The following is a 15,679-nucleotide window of genomic DNA, read 5'->3' on the forward strand; positions in this document are numbered from 1 at the left end:
ACACCCCGACATCGAGGCCCACGAAGGGGTGGGGGTCAGGGGGGTTCTCCCCCGCCCCGTCCGTTTCTGCCTGGACGGCTCAGCCTGCTTCCAGGGCAGCCATTGCCATGGAGACCCCCGAGGCTATAAAGCCAGGTATCCAGGCAGGCGGCGGCTCCCGCGCCGCTGAGCCCCCCAAGTAAGGAGCAAGCGCCCTGGCGTGGCCCGGCCCCCGCGAGAGGGAGGAGGCGGAGGAGCGGCGCCAGCTGCTTGAGGAGCGGCGCGCCCCGCCAGGGCTGGAGGCAGGCGCGCTCGGCGGGCGCCACCGTCTCAGCAGGGGAGTGGGCGCTGCCCCGTGCGCGGGCGAGCCGCGCGGCTCCAAGCCACGAGGGACTGAGGAGCGCCGGACGCAGAGAAAGCAGCAGGAGAGGCAGGCGGTGGCTGAGCTTCGTCTCCCGTCGTCTGGTGGCGGGCCAGGCGCGGAGCTCGGAGTAGCGAGCAACGTACACCTCCAGGCGGGAAGCCCAGGGAAGGAGCAGCGAGACGCCAGGCGTGCGGCCGAGGAGCTGCGGGACAGCGGGAGCAGCGCGAGGACAAGAGTGGGAAGCCCGGGACCCTCGGCCGCAGCCGCCCACGCGCAGAGGGAGCCATAGCAGAGCATCGGCGGGGGCCAGAGCCCCGCGGGGCGCGGGAACAGGGGCGCCCCCGTGCGGAGCTGCCGGGCCGCCTGGGCGCGGCGGCCAGGGCCATGCTGAAGCCCAAGGACCTGTGCCCCCGAGCGGGTACGCGCACCTTCCTGGAGGCTATGCAGGCGGGCAAAGTGCACCTGGCCCGCTTTGTGCTGGATGCGTTGGACCGCAGCATCATCGACTGTCGCGCAGAGCAGGGCCGCACGCCACTCATGGTGGCCGTGGGGCTGCCAGACCCCGCGCTGCGCGCGCGCTTTGTGCGGCTACTGCTGGAGCAGGGTGCGGCAGTGAACCTGCGGGATGAGCGCGGCCGCACGGCGCTCAGCCTGGCGTGTGAACGCGGCCACCTGGACGCCGTGCAGCTGCTGGTGCAGTTCAGCGGTGACCCCGAGGCGGCCGACTCTGCAGGCAACAGCCCGGTGATGTGGGCGGCGGCGTGCGGCCATGGGGCGGTGCTCGAGTTCCTGGTGCGCTCTTTCCGCCGCCTCGGCCTGCGCCTCGACCGCACCAACCGTGCGGGCCTCACGGCGCTGCAGCTGGCCGCCGCTCGCGGTCACGGGACCTGCGTGCAGGCGCTCACCGGGCCCTGGGGCCGCGCAGCCGCCGCCGCCGCGGCCCGGGGCTCCAACTCCGACAGCCCCCCGGGCCGTCCGGCTCCCGCGCCCAGCCCGGAGCGCCGACGACCCAGCCCCCGCCGCCTCCCACGGCCTCTCTTGGCGCGCTTTGCGCGAGCGGCCGGCGGCCATGGTCACGGCGGCGAGGCTGGCTCGGGGGGCAAGAGCTCGGGCCGGCACCGGGCGCAGGGCAGCGAGCGGCCCGAGCTGGGCCGGAGCATGAGCCTGGCTCTGGGTGCCATGACCGAGGAGGAGGCAGCTCGACTGCGGGCGGGAGCCCTGATGCCCCGACCAAATTCGCCCCAGTCTTCGGGGACTGGGCGGTGGCGTTCACAGGAGGTGCTGGAGGGAGCGCCCCCAACCTTAGTGCAAGCCCCCATCGGCCTTAGCCCCCACCCAGAGGGCGACCCCGGCTCTGGCCGCCTGGGTTTGCGCCGACGCTCCACAGCTCCAGACATCCCCAGCCTGGTTGGGGAGGCACCAGGGCCCGAGAGCAGCTCGGAGTTAGAGGCCAACGCTCTGCCCCACTCAGTGCCTGGGCTTCAGCCTCGGCAGGCTGGCACGGAGGCCGTGGTGCTGCACGCCCAGCGGTAAACAGCGTCGAGGCCAGCACTGCTCCCCCCGCCCCCCTTCCGTCTCTGCTACCCTGGGATTTCTCTCTTTCTTCCAGATCCCTCACTTTCCTGGCAGTTTCCTGCCCGTGATCCCAGAACCTGTCCCCACTGCCAAGGCGAGGTACCCTCTTTCTAAAAGGGACCCCTCTCTCAGTCTTTTTTTGTGCTTGTTGGTATTCCCCGCCTAAGTCTCTCATCTTCGCTGCAGCCTGCCTTTCCTGTCCTGGGAGGTGAGGAGCAGAAGACTGCTTCCATGGGCTACAGTCTTCCAGCCGGGAAGGTGGACCCTCTTCCCTAGGCCCTAAGGCTCAGTGCTGAGTCCTGCTGGCTCCCGCCCGGCCCCCTTACCCTTGCCAGGTTTCCCCATACCCTGGCAACCAGGCAGGTGGAACAGTGTCCCTGCCTTCCCCACCCCAGGTGATGCTGACAGTAATGCCACACACGACCTAAGAGACTTTCTGGACGGGAGGGCTGATTAGGAAGGAATCTGGAGGTTAAATTTTTGGGGGGAGAAATTGCCTCAAGACAAAGCATATTTTGGGGGTGGCAGAGCCTCCGGTGTTGAACACCAGTTGCCCCTTGAACCAGGTTCTGGGGTAATTCCTGCTCCCTCTTGTCTCTGCCCCAGGCCTACCCAGGATTCACCTTCATTGACAATCGGGGGTCACTACCCCAACCCAACCTCTGCCTGGCCCCTCTCTGGGCTCTGAGCCAGCCTGTTCTTCAGCTCCGCTCCATTTGAGTTCCATCTTTGGGGTCTCACCCCTCACAGCCTAGCCTTATTTCCTCTCACTCTCAGAGGCCTGAAATGGAAAGGACTTAGCACTTCCCCCGCCCCCACCGCCTCCCAGCTCCCCGGTCCCGCACGTGGGTGCTCCCGCAGGTTGGAACGGTTGCGAAGGCTTTGCTTAATTGTATTTCTTCCAAGGCTCAAAGAACTCGTGTTTTGAGTCTCTTTGTACATGAAGCAGAAAGCAGCGGGTATGATCCGAGGCTTAAGAACCTGACAATGTCTCTTTAAATAGAAGCTCTGCGAGGGGGATAATTGACTGAAGTGTTTGCCACGTTAAACGGCGGCGCGCGGGAGTCGCAAGCCCACACGAGCCACAGGTCCGGGTTTAAATTACATCAAACTCCGGTGAGAGCTGGAAGGGAGCTGTTCAACAGCTCCTGCTCCTTGCTGGGCCGTTAATGGAGGGCAGGGCGGATGATGGATGCTAGAGGTCGAGACCAAAGACCCCTGCCTCTGCCCCAATGCGTGGGACGCAGGCTCGGCCCAGCTTTATTACCTGGCAGATTAGTGAGTCAGAGGCGACCCCAGAGAGGTAGTTAAAGGCCCTTTGCCGGCCTGGTCCTTCGTCCCCTCCCTCCCCGCCCCCGTCCTCCTCTTTGTGCTGGCCTAGCGAGGGGCGACAGGGGCGTCTGGCGACTCTGGTGCCCTAGGACCCTGCGGAAGCGCGAGCACGTGTATCCGTGCGCCGAGCCTGCGGGGCGGCGGCGCGTGGGGCTTTTGTGGTGAACTCTGAAGGTTGAGCGTGCACCCCTTTATCCACTTGCGGTCAGGTCTTTTCAAGACGTCGATCTATTCGTCTTTGCAGAACGGAAGGTTTCTCACTAGTAACTCTAAGGGAACTGCCCAGAGAGAGAATGACCTGTACTGAGAAGTTGGGCCTGGAGGTGAAGGGTGGGTGACCAAGGGCGGGCCTTGTGTTGGTGTCAGACGCCTCCCAGATCCTTCCACCGGCGCAGTCAGCGAGGCCGCGGGGGCCCCTACACGGGACGCGATCTCTGGTGCCCCCTGGTGGCCACGCTGCGCTCTCCTTGCTGCGCCCTGGCTGGGCGTTCGGACTTCTGGTTATGTTTGGGATCATCGCTGTGTACTTCTCCCTCCGTGTGCATTTACCCATGGAATCCTCTTCCTCTTGTAGTATATTAAATCCGGATACTTGAAGTCATTTCACAGCAGTGAAATGAGGGACAATGAACAAAAAAACTCGCATTTGGAGTAGCAGGAGCCCAGACCCTTCACTAAGGACCCCAAGATCTTCCAAGTTAAGGCTCCGTGTCCTGAGAGCTCCTGCTGTCTTCTGAAGAACTGGAGCTCCCGACCCCTCCCTTATGATTTCTGAACCTTGGGACCTACCAATTATGCACTGTTTTCTTCTGATGAGATTTGCTTTCGTTTCTGAGGTTTCGCCCTTCCCCCTCTCCTCAGCCCCACTGTTTGGGCGGTGGGTAAACAATACCGAAGCGCGAGAGGACCTGGGGTTGGTGGGAGATATCTGGGCACCTCATGCGCAATTTTTTTTTTTTTTTTCTGATCCTTGCTTGCTCACTGAATCCCTTTCCAACTGTGTTTAACTTTCACGAAGTTTTTAATGGTGTAAGAATACAAGTATTTTGGCTTCTTCAAAACACAACGAGGTCTGGGTTGCACATTGTGTGGAAGGTGCTGTTATCTTTCAAGTGTGGCTGACATGGGGCTTTCTGATTGAATGTCACCTTGGGCCCTCTGTATGGGGTAAACAACCACCAGGGCTCCTCCCGGTGGAGTTGCCAACGACTTGGTGGTTGAAAGTGATGTTTCTAAAAAACCACAGCAGGTCTTTCCTGTCTGAACTGAATTGTGTGTTGAACTGACTTGGCGTTCTTGCAGATTTCTCACCAGCCCCAGCTCTGTGCAGAACGTAGACTTTCCGCCACGGGTCGGGTCGCTCTCCTGCACTTCCTCTCATTGTCAGCCCCAGGGCGTTGAGGCTGGGGTCCTCTCTAGCTCCCTCCACTTTACAAGAGACTTTTCTAAACATTTTGCTTTTCCAACTCTTATTGCTTTTGTCATTGTGAAGAGTCGCCTATGCCACTGGAGCTCAGTACTGAGATCAAGCTCAGAACTGGTCTGTGTGTGAGGCTACCTGATGTACGCACATGCTTTTGGAATGATGCTGTGTGGTGGAAGGACTATTAGAACTCAAAAGAATAGTTAATAAATCCAGTATTAGTCACTTGCAAGAACTGGCCTTTCTTTGCCCTGCCAACCACTCCTAACTGGGCTCCCTTTGGAGAGGTGGAAGGGCATGTTGCTTCCTACGAAGCTTCCACCCTCCATCAGCCTCCATCTCTGTCCCTCCCATGTGGCTGCCTCCTGAAGGGAAGACTCAGGTGCTGCTTCGGACTGAGCTGGTGGGACTGGGGCCCTCGGACCAGGGCAGCCATCTAGGTGGGAATGCTGTGGGGAGTGGGAGATCTATATGACTCTTTGCACCTGGTTAAGAGGTTTCCGTGAACCCTGGGTTAGGGGGTAGGATGAGATTTCAGGAAGGAAGTGCTGGAATCAGTGTCAGAGCTAGAAGTTTAAAGATAATTTCAGCTGCCTCCCCCACCCCCAGGACCAGAACCCAGGTTTCTTGATTTCTAGCCTCTACTGCTCTTTCACAACGCCTCACTGTCCCCCTCAGTTCTGAGAACCGAAACAGAGACTGCTTTCTCTTTGGAAGCAGTTCCAGCCTCTGACTTCGAGGAGAGCAGCCTCTGAAGGTAACAGGGGAGGTGAGATGCTGCTACAGAAAGTGGTCATCAGCCCTGGCGGCTGCCCCCAGGGCTCCTGTGCCAGCAAGCACAGCCCTCGCCCTGGCTTTCCCCGCTGGGCTCTTCTCCCCTGGGAAGGAGCCCTGTCTATTTCTCAGCTCTTTCAGTCCCAAGGGCCTTTTACTTCCTGTTTCCCTCTTTCTCTGCCCTCATTTCGGGTTCACAAGCCACCAGGGAGTTGGGTTTTTTGTGGACTAGAGTGACTGCTGGGGAGCTCACGTGGGGGAGGAGGGACGGCCACACCCACTCCAGGGTGTCCAGCTCGAAGACAGCCTGGCTCCATGCCCAGAGACAACAGGAAGCCCAGAGGTTTTGAACACTCAGTTTAATTTAAAACAGGCACAAGTGCAAACAATTCACAAAAGTTTCTAGGGAAGATGCTTTTGTTTTTAAAACTCTGACCCTTAAAAAAAGTCCTGGCAAATTTTTTTTTGCCCCAAAGCAGGCCACCAGGGAGCAGAGGAATCTAAAAATATTATCTAGAGAGGGTCTGGGCACCTGTAGTTCCTCCCTGGGGTTCCCTGCCTCGCCACAGCCCTGAAGGTGGGAGGGAAGGAGGACAAGGAGCCAGGTGTCTGAGGAGGCGGTGGGTGCAGATGGTTTGCACAAATGGGGTGCCCATTCTCTTGATGTGATGGAACCCCGGCAGCTGGGTCACCTCCCCCAGACCTGGATTTTGAAAAGAACGGGTCCCTGATGACCAGGTTATTGAGATGACACCCACAGGTAAAACAAAGTTTGTTCCCTCACCATTCTGGTCTCTGGCTCTCAGACTGCACAGTGCAGGAGAAACTCGGAAAGCTGCCAAGCCTGCAGGAGGTACGAGACTCAATACGGACCTCTTCACGGTCAGGTAGAAACACAGGACTTAAAAGGTGGGAAGCCAGGCCGAGAAAGCAGGTCCCCTCAGAGCAGGACTTAGTGGGAGGGAGGATGGGGAAGGCTTCCTGAAGCTGCCTGTGGGTGACCTGAAGGGAGCCAGGCTGTCGGGGTGACCTTCCTCCACTTACACATACGTGCACACACACACACACACACATCCACACATCCTAGAAAGGGAGACCACCTCTACCACCCACCCCATTCTTTCTCTTTCACCCAGAAAGTGCCCCTCCCCCTCCCATGGCCTACGAGCCGGCTGTTCACCATTCCGGCAGGCTGTGCAGGGAGAGTGTTGTCAGCCCAGGTGGGTCGGGAAGCAGGTGTGGGTGGGACCCTGCCTTCAGGAAGTCAGACACAAGGGCGGAAGATGGATTCAGGTGTTCAAACCCTTCCCTGTGGCCCTCTCGAGACCCCAGGGTTTGGAATTGGAGCTGAGAACAGCACGTATCCTGGTGAAGATAGACAGGCTGCCCTCTTGGGAGGCCTGGGATGCTAGTGTACAACTACCTTTAAAAACCACAGCAGCCTTTTCTGCTGTGTTGGCTGCCGTGGCCAGGAAGGCTGGTCTCTGCATTTCTTAGAAATATCCCTGTGCAAATAACAAAGGGGCATCCTGCAGAAGGGTCTTCATCATCCCAAAGGCAACTGGGGACTCACTGGGGAGGGAGAGAGACCGAGAGGGCAGGTCCGGCCTGGCCCAGTGGGCTGAAGGGCAGGAGGGCGGGGATGGGACTTCACATTCAATCTTTGGAGAGAATACTGAGAGAATGAGGCAGGCAGGCCCTGCTGGCAGGCTGGCTGCCCACTGTCCCCTGCCTGTGGGTGCAGGCGGCAGGCGCACTCTGTGGGTGGGCTCAGCAGGCAGAGGTCTGCTTGCGGTAGAGCTGGATCAGGGGCACCAGGCAATCGGGCAGCCCCGTCTGCAGCAGGAAGGGGTGGTCCAGGAGCTCCTGGGCGGTGGCCCTTTCCTGGGGGTCGCGTACCAGCATCCGTTCCAGGAAGTCTCGCAGCACGGGGGACACCTGGGGAGACAGGGCAGTGAGAGGAAGCCACGGTTTGCAGTCACTTTGGGGTGACCTATCTGCCTGGCCCCACCTTCATTTGGAAGTCTTAAATTCTCTCGTTTCTTACTTCCTTGTGCCTCCCAGGCTCAGTACTTTTGGATTGTCAGGGAGGTAAAGAAAGTCAGCATCAGTCCAGGGAAAGTGGCCAGTTCACCTCTAGGGGGTGCTTCTGAGCAAGGGAATTAGGATGCCTGGAGCCCTGGGGAGCTGGGCTCAAATATGGCTGGGTCCCCACCCTGCTCCTCAGGGCTCTCAGCGTTCAGGCCCCGCGGCTCTGTGGAAGGGACATGGGATTGGTATCAGTGATCCAGTCCTGGGTCTACCCCTGATCTTGGGCAAGTTGCAGTTTTCTCTAAACCTCAGTTTTCTCATCTGCAAAATGGGCTAAAGATAAAACGTGTTTGCCCTGTCTGCCACAAAGGCCTTTTTGTGAAGATTAAAAAAAGAGGTCAGAGATGAAGAAGTGTTTTGAAAAATAGAAAAGAATAAGGTGGGACCTGAAAAGGAAGATTTCTTTATTGCTCTAAGCCTTAGGGACTAAATCACTGGCTTATCTGGATTCATTTTGAGCCAGTATCTTGGGATGAGGCTGAGTCTTGGGCTGTTACAGAAGGCTCCATCCTCTGGGGAATTAGCCAGTTGGACATCTCCCCTATCTGCTAATCTTGGGGTCAGCAGTGCAAGCTCCAAGGACCAGTTGTCTTGAAAGGTCTTTCCTGTCTGTCCTCCCATCCAGCTGTGTTGGGGCTACAGAACTATTTTGCCATTCAAGGACTGGGCCTCAACCCTCTGGGACATTTCTCGCTCTGACCACCAGATGGCAGTACCACTTCGCAGCCCTGTGCTGACCTGGCCACCAGCAGGGGGTGACCACAGGCAAGGCCTGTGGTTTTAGGTGGATTTGGCAGAAAAGGGTTAAACACACACACACAGGTTTTAAGGGAAAAACTGGCTCCGATGTGGTGAAGACGTGCATTGATGGAGGATAAGCGAATTTGCTGCGATAGACTGGGAACAATGTGCCATGGTATGGCTCCCTGACAGATGGGGTGGAGGGGTTCCTGCTCAATTGGCTTCTTTGGGTTCCTCCCCAGGACATCGGGGATTCCTGACAGCCTTGCTTTCCCTTATCTTGGGCTCCTGTCAATTGCTTGCAGCTGGAAACTTTTCAGAGTGACCGTGGGAGTTTGTGGGTAGATGTGGCTTCACACCCAGGCGCAGGTTTTGTGTGGAGAAAGAGCAGTCTTTTTCTGGGAACGCAGACCCTCTGGCTTCTGTGAAAGGGAGAGGCTGGGCCTGGGAGCCCAGGCTCCGGTCCTCTAAGCCTCAGGAAGAATGGGGTCTGTGGGGTCACACTTTGTGCTCTGACTGACCTTGTGAGAGTTTTTCAGCTTGGGTGGAGGGCTGTCCCGGAGCCTCTTCATGGCTTGCACTGGTGAGTCGCTGAAGTACGGTGGCTCCCCGTCCACCATCTCAATCACCATGATGCCCAGAGACCAGATATCCACCTGCAGGAGGAGAACGTCCCTGATTCCACTGGCCAGAGTGTGGCCCCTTGGTAGCAGCGTACTGCAGGGGGAGGGGAGCAGCTGGTCCCAGCTCTCCTTGGTGAGTTAGCTTCCTTCCTGGCCACCTGCCCTGTGGTCAGTTATTTCCTGCATAAATGACCATTGACTGTAGGGACATAGCTGTCAGCCACTCTCTGAGAAACGCCATCACACATGGATAAGCCTGGCCGTATCCCATTCTGCCCTTGAGGTGAGGGAGGGCATTTTCAATACCAGTTTGTGGCAACCAAGTCACAGGAGAGAGCAGACCCATCCAAGAGGGGGCAGGGGGCAGTAGGCAGTGGGGTGGGGTCTTGACTGAGAACCAGGGCTATTTTTGGCAGGGGGCTCCAGAGGGGGCCACAAGTGGAAGAGCAGTGTACCCCCAAGCCTGCCCTGGGAGGACGAGGAGCTGAAGGGAACGGTTACCTCGGTCGCATACAAAGACCTGGAGATCACTTCAGGAGCCATCCAGTAGGGGGTTCCCACCAGGGACTTCCTCTTAGGGACATCTTTGCTGATCTGAGCACAAAATCCGAAGTCGGAGAGTTTCACCTGGGGTTGAAGTGAGAGGGAGAAAGGAGAGTCAGTGGTGAACCAGGAGATGGGAGCAGGGAAGTAGGGGGCATGAGTGTGCCAGGGTGGGGAGGGCCCTACCCTGCCATCGAGGGTCAGCAGGATGGAGTCACTCTTGATGTCCCGGTGGATGACACCCTGGGCATGCAGGTAAGCCAGGGCCTGCAGCACGGCCTCACACACTGTGGCGATCTGCTCCTCGTTCAGCCTGGATGGGGAAGGCAGGACCACCGGCGGAAAAGAATATTAGCTTTGGCAGGGCTGCAGGACAGCTGGGCTGGGCAGAGTGGGTGCCCCTGGTACCCAGCTCCACAGCTCTGGGGCAATGTGTGCGGCAGCCTAGGCAGGCCAGAGCCTTAGGGCCTGGGCCTAGACTGGAGACTACTTTGGCCTCCCCCCACCAGCCCCTGCTCCGTTAACCCAAACAGACAAGGGAACCTCAGGACAATCCAGTGGGCACCCCAAGTCTTCTGGGCCCGAGCTTCCCAGTGCCCCTGCTAGGGCAGTGGGGAGGGCAGCCATCACTTGGGACCCCGCCCTCCCAGTTGCCCACCTGACTTGGGAGACGATGTCGGTGAGGGCCCCGCCCTGCAGGAACTCCATAAGCACCCACAGCTCCTCACCCACCAGGTAGCTCTTGTACATCTCCACCACGTTGACGTGCTGGTAGTCCCGCATGATCACCACCTGGGGGGGCAGGCGGGGATGTCTGAGTGCCAGGCACAGTCCCTACTGGCCCTGCTCACTGATGTCCTGCCTGGCTCCATGCTCACTGCCCATCCCGAACGCCCCGCCCACCTCCCGCCCTCCCCTCCCCTCCCACCTCATTAAAGAGCAGCTCCCTGCGCTGCTGCTTCCTGAGGTCCATCATCTTGACGGCCACCTGGCGGCCCGAGTGCTTCTCCCGGGCCAGGCAGACTATGCCTGTGGAGCCCTCGCCAATCTTCACGTAGCTGTCCAGCAGCAGCCGGGGGTCGCCCTGGTCCACCACCATCCTGAGCGCAGCCTTGAACTGCTCGTGGGTCACAACACCTGTGTCCTCGCCAGCCAGGGCACCCTTGGCCACCGTGGGGTCATGGGGCAGGTACAGGTTGCTGGTGCTGATCTGGGCATGCCGGGTGCGGGGTGAGCCCGCTGGGGAAGACCGGCCTGGAGGTGGCCCAGTGGCTGGGGCTGTGCGGAGGGACTTCTGGGGGCTGCTGGTATCTGAGGTGGTCAGAGGGCTGAAGATCCCCACGGGCTGGTCGGAAGGCAAGGACTGGGCCTTAGCCACCAGGCTTGTGGGGGAGCCTTTCTGTGGCGGTCGGAAAGAGGAGCTGGGCTGCAGGGAGGAAGAAAGAAACAGAAAGGGGTTTGGCAGTGGCAGTGTTTGGAACAAGCTTCCCAGAGGCAGGGGGTGGCTGCTGTGACTTCTGGGCATGGGCAGGTCATGCAGGCGTCAGACCAAATTGAGGAGGTGCCGGGAGCAGAGATTTTCAAACAGAGCTGAAGCCAAACCACTAGGGAAACCAGCTCCCAGTGTTCCCAGGTGAGCAGATGAAACAGCTCTTTACATCCACTCTGCTGCTCCTGGGAAGACGAAGAATGCCGAGTCCCCGGGGTGTCCTTGTGCTGGGTATTTCTTCCTGGGTAATTGACAGCCAGACCCCAGGGAGGCCACCGGGAGGCAGTCTGCCCTCTATGCTGCGGGGCTGCACGGGGAATCTGGGTCAGGGGCATTTACTCCCATGGCTCCCTCACTCAAGGGCCCATATGGGCAGAGGAGGCCCTGGACAGTGGGGGGCGGGGACAGAGGACAGCTGTGACTGACCCCCTGGACAGGCGGGGAAGCCGCAGTGGGGTCTCACAGCCCTGCTTGTGTCTGACAAGAGGGAGTCTGCACCTCTGTGCTGTGAGACTATGTCCCCAACAGAGCACCACGGAGCCCTATTACCATCCAGGGGGTTCTCAGGCGTCCCCTGGGCTGGGGATCTGGTGCCAGAGAGATCTGGAATCAGGAGGTCCAGCCAAACCCAATCCTTGGGGCCAGGGGTGGGCAGAGTCCTAAGGGGTCCCCAGAGCAGTCCCTCTACTTGCTCCCGAGCATGAAACTCCTGGCTGATGACCCCCAGCAAGGATGGTAAGGCAGGGGGCCTATCCTCATGGTCTCTGGTGGGAGGGAGGGAAGGTGGAGCTGAGCAGCAGACTGGGTCCCTCGTGAGCCCTGCTCAGGCCTCTCCCTGGAAGCCTTCGAGGCTCCTTGCCTTTCTGGGCCCAAAACCTCCCACAAGCCTGGCAGGAAAGGGTCCCATCCTTGCGTTTTCCCCAAGGAGCTGACGATGTGCAACATGACTCCTCCCAGGGATTATGTGTTTTTAAAAGGTGCTCCTGGAGAGGGCCATGTGTCACCGGATGGAGGACACTGCAGAGCTGCCTCCCAGACGTCTCAGAACCCAGCACACAGACGGCTGTCTACATGCCCAGTGGTCCTGGTCCCAACCCCCAAAGGTGAATCAAACTCAGGAAATCTCCTCAGCACTCAGCCGGGGGCCGGGCTGCTTGATCACAGACCCCAACCTGGGCCTTGGGTCCCACCAGGCTCAGCCAGAGCCTTTTCCACCCCCTCAGCACCCCTTTCCTAAGACTTAGGGCTCCCACCCTCACCCTAGTCCCTGGTCTTGTCTAGAGTCGAGCATGTGCACGGGGGCCCCTCCCAGCAGAGAGCCCGGGGGCAGACTCTGCCATCAACCCCACCCCCCGCCTGCCCACCCAGCGTGGGCGCCAGCCTCTGGCAGGCCGTGCTGGGCTGGAGCTCAGCCTCCGCAGCGAAGGGGCCAGGAAAGCCTCCCAGCACGGCGGCAACGACTCTGGGCTGCCCGGCGAGCACATCTGGAGAGTAAAGAGGGTCTCTCATGTCTCTGCTGGCCCTCGACCCTCACCCACCTTTCTCCATTCTAGGCTGTGGGGCAGTGGGACCTCCGGACTACGGTCAGGTTCCAGTCCTGCTCTGCTCTGACTTGCGATGCATCTTAGGCAAGTCACCCTCTCTGAGCCCCAGTCTCCTCTATAAATGCAGTGATCTGGGGAGCTGGATAGAATGCAGATTGCCAGGGCAGGGACCGCTTCAGTTGGTCCCCAGAGTAGGGACTCTGTATTTTAACAAGGCCCCTGGGTTTTGATGTAGGAAGCCCGTGGACCACACTTGAGCAGCTCTGGACAAATGGGCTCTGAGGTTCCATGGCCTCTGGGAGCCTGTGTGAGGGCTGGGACTGGGGCTGGAGGGGGCAGGGCCACCAGTGAGGCTGGGAGGCCATGTCCTGGAACAGAGGTTCCACGAGATGTCACCCGGCAGAGCTCACTTCATCACACAGTCACCAGACCAGCCCCCAAAAAAGGCTGCCTGCTGGCCTGCGAGGCATGGACCTAAGCCAGAAAATGGCCTCTCTGAGCATCTGTGTGGGGCTGGGCAAGCTCCGGGACCTAAAAGTACCTCCAGCGGCTCCTGAGGCTGCTCGAACCGCCCTTGACTTCTCTCCCTCTGAGTTTCTAAGGGGCTGTGAAGTGATTCCCTTCACCTCCTGGCCTCCCAGCATCCTGCACGGCTGCCTCTGCTCTGTGGATGAGTGGGCCTGGTGGAGGGGTGAGGACAGCTGTGCGGAGGGGCTGAGGAAGGCCCCCACGGAGACACTGCTGCAGGTGCTGGCTGAGCCTGGGGGGCTGAGGGTGCAGTGGGAAGCTGAAAATGCAGGGATCCAGTGGAAAACCTGGCACCCACGTGGCCTGGGACAAAGGACACGGGTGGTGGAGCCGGGCTCGGTCTTCACTTCAGCAGGGTCTGGTCCCAAGTGTCCCCCTGTTGGCCTTACTGCCTGTCTCCACATGGAGGGAGCTTTTACTTAATGTAACCACAAGAAAGGACCAGATGAAACTTGTTAAACCCCGCCAAGAAAGGGAAAGGGGGACAAAAGATGGAATGAACTGTTAAGGGCTCTGGGTTGATTCTGGAGTTACTATGCGACTGAGACCTCTTCCTGGGCCGGAAGCCACTAGAAGAGTTGTGCATGTGAGTTATCATGATGCTTCATTTTTCCTTCCTGGGACATGGTGACAGGGCCGGGCTCTCTGGCTGTGGGCTTGGAGGGCTGTACAGTAAGTGCCCCAAAGGCAGAGGCCATATTATAATATTTAAAAAATATTAAAGCCATTTATTGAGGGCTTACCTCAGTTATTAATATTGAGGGCTTGCCACTTTGAGAAGGGCCTTAAATGCATTATCTCATTTTATTCTCATAACCCTGTGGGTTATTTTATTGTCCCCTGGGTACTATTATCATCTGCATTTGTAGGTAAGGAAACAGGCTCAGAGAGGTTAAGTAACTTGCCCAGAGTCACTAAGCAGTGAGGGGCAAGGCCAGACTTCAGCCCCAGTCAGCCTAACCCCTCACCCCTATGTTGTGGTCCTACTGGGGGTCCTGGGCATGTAAGGGAGAATGTGGTACACAGTAGGTGCTTAACCAAGGTCCTGATTGTTGAGGTCTTCTGCCTTCGCCTTTCTGCCTCTAAGTAGAACCACTTCTAAATCCCCCGGGCTCCTGTCTTACCTCTTTGGCCTCCCTGCCCTCACTCAAGGTCTTCTTTTACTCTTTAGTCAAAGTGAGTGACCACAGGCCAAGCTGCCTGGGGCTGAGTACAAGACCCCTAGGGCCACGGACCCTCCTGCAGCCATGCCTGGCGCACGGTGGCCATTGGTGGCCTGACCTCCCAGGGCACCAGTGCATGGACGGCTGCTATAGGGGTGCTGGGAGTGTCCAGAGCCAACCCCGGGAGGTGCTGAGGGGCAGAGGGCTGGCTGCTGGTTTGGTCGGGGCTTCCCGGAACTGGGGGGCGAGGAGGAGGAGGAAGCCGGATGCTTCCCATCTGTGTTGGAATTTTCCTAAGGCACTGGTTCTCAGCTGGGGGTGAGTGTGTCCTCCAAGGGACATTTGGCAATGTCTAGAGGGATTTTTGGCTGTCTCATCTGAGGGGAGCTACTGGCATCTAGTGGGTAGAGGCCAGAGATGCTACTCAATACCCTACAATGCACGGGACAGCCCCCCAACAAAGGATTAGCTGATCCAGACGGGAGAAGTGCAGGGAGTGAGGGGCCCTGCCTGGTGCAGCTCAGAGGAAGGGTCAGCCCTGCCCTTTAGAGGCCTGGCTGCAGAATACTGATCTGGAGAGGCCTGCCCAGGTGCTGAGGAGGAAACCACTCTCTGGATTTGGAAGTGCGGTGTCTCTGAGCCCCAGGCTACCACCACCTGCCCTCCCAGGTGCACACCTAGCAGCAGTGACCCACGGTAGGCACTCGGGAGCGTGTGCGGACATGGACAGGCCGACAGAGGCTGGGCGGACAGCCTGGTCCCTGCTGTGGGTGCTGGCGGAGCCCAGAACCATGCATGTCAGTGCCCAGCCCCGTGCTGACACGCCCTTTCTCCCAATCCCTGAAGCCCCCCAGCACACCTCCCAAGAGGCCAGAGAGTGACCAAGTGCCACTTCTCACCTCCCCGACGGTGTGCACGGTCCTGCTCCCACCTTGGTTTTCTGAGGAGTGTCTCCCCAGGGGCACAGCCTTCCAGAGCAGAGACCCCTCAGCTCACGGACACTCACGTTCCTCACACGGACACATCAAGCCACATCTCATCTGTCCGTCCCCCAAACTCCCACCTGACGGGATCCCAGTCCACTGTCCTTTGTCCCAGAGTGGGCTGGGGTGCACAAAGCCCAGAACCTTCCCTGGGTGCCTCGTGCTGCTGGTGACTTGGAAAGGTTGTGGGTCCAGGCCAACCCTCAAACTCCTGTCCACGTTCAGGTCGGACCACACTGGCGCCATGGCCAACAGGAGAGGACCCAGGCTTGTTCTGAGGGCCTCCAGGGAGGGGAGGGTCCACCACTCGGCTCCCTGTCAGAAGTCATGTCTTAACTTAAAACCTGCAGCCTGAACTCATTTCTTCTGCCTATCCCTCAGGAAGGAGCTGGGGAACAAGTGGCCGCCATGATTGGAAAGCCTTCATGAGCATGAGGCATGAGCCGAGGGCCCTTCCGTCTTCCTTCCCTGACTCATTCCTGACACCTGGGGGTCGTCTCGCCCCTCTGAGTCAGTCTTCCCATCTG

At 59.0% G+C, this 15,679-nt stretch overlaps 2 protein-coding genes across 4 annotated transcripts in view; one reads left to right on the forward strand and one right to left on the reverse strand.

Moving 5' to 3' along the window:
- Positions 1-4,905, forward strand: ANKRD63 (ankyrin repeat domain 63). The gene has a single exon (XM_023620111.2). It carries the CDS (start codon positions 728-730, stop codon positions 1,874-1,876), a length of 1,149 nt encoding a protein of 382 aa, XP_023475879.1. The 5' UTR covers positions 1-727; the 3' UTR covers positions 1,877-4,905.
- Positions 4,906-5,791: 886 nt separating this feature from the next.
- PAK6 (p21 (RAC1) activated kinase 6) overlaps positions 5,792-15,679 on the reverse strand; it is a 36,517-nt gene continuing 26,629 nt past the window's right edge. For all 3 annotated transcript variants that reach the window (XM_005603152.4, XM_070272001.1, XM_070272000.1), the window contains exons 6-11: positions 10,374-10,871; positions 10,104-10,237; positions 9,632-9,758; positions 9,404-9,529; positions 8,801-8,935; positions 5,792-7,385 (exon numbers count right to left, since the gene is read on the reverse strand). In XM_005603152.4, the coding sequence (XP_005603209.1) occupies positions 7,218-7,385; positions 8,801-8,935; positions 9,404-9,529; positions 9,632-9,758; positions 10,104-10,237; positions 10,374-10,871 (1,188 nt within the window). In that variant the 3' untranslated portion in view covers positions 5,792-7,217. The remainder of the gene's footprint in view (positions 7,386-8,800; positions 8,936-9,403; positions 9,530-9,631; positions 9,759-10,103; positions 10,238-10,373; positions 10,872-15,679) is intronic.

The sequence above is a fragment of the Equus caballus genome, chromosome 1 (genome assembly GCF_041296265.1).
Source record: "Equus caballus isolate H_3958 breed thoroughbred chromosome 1, TB-T2T, whole genome shotgun sequence".
Classification (NCBI taxonomy): Eukaryota; Metazoa; Chordata; class Mammalia; order Perissodactyla; family Equidae; genus Equus; species Equus caballus.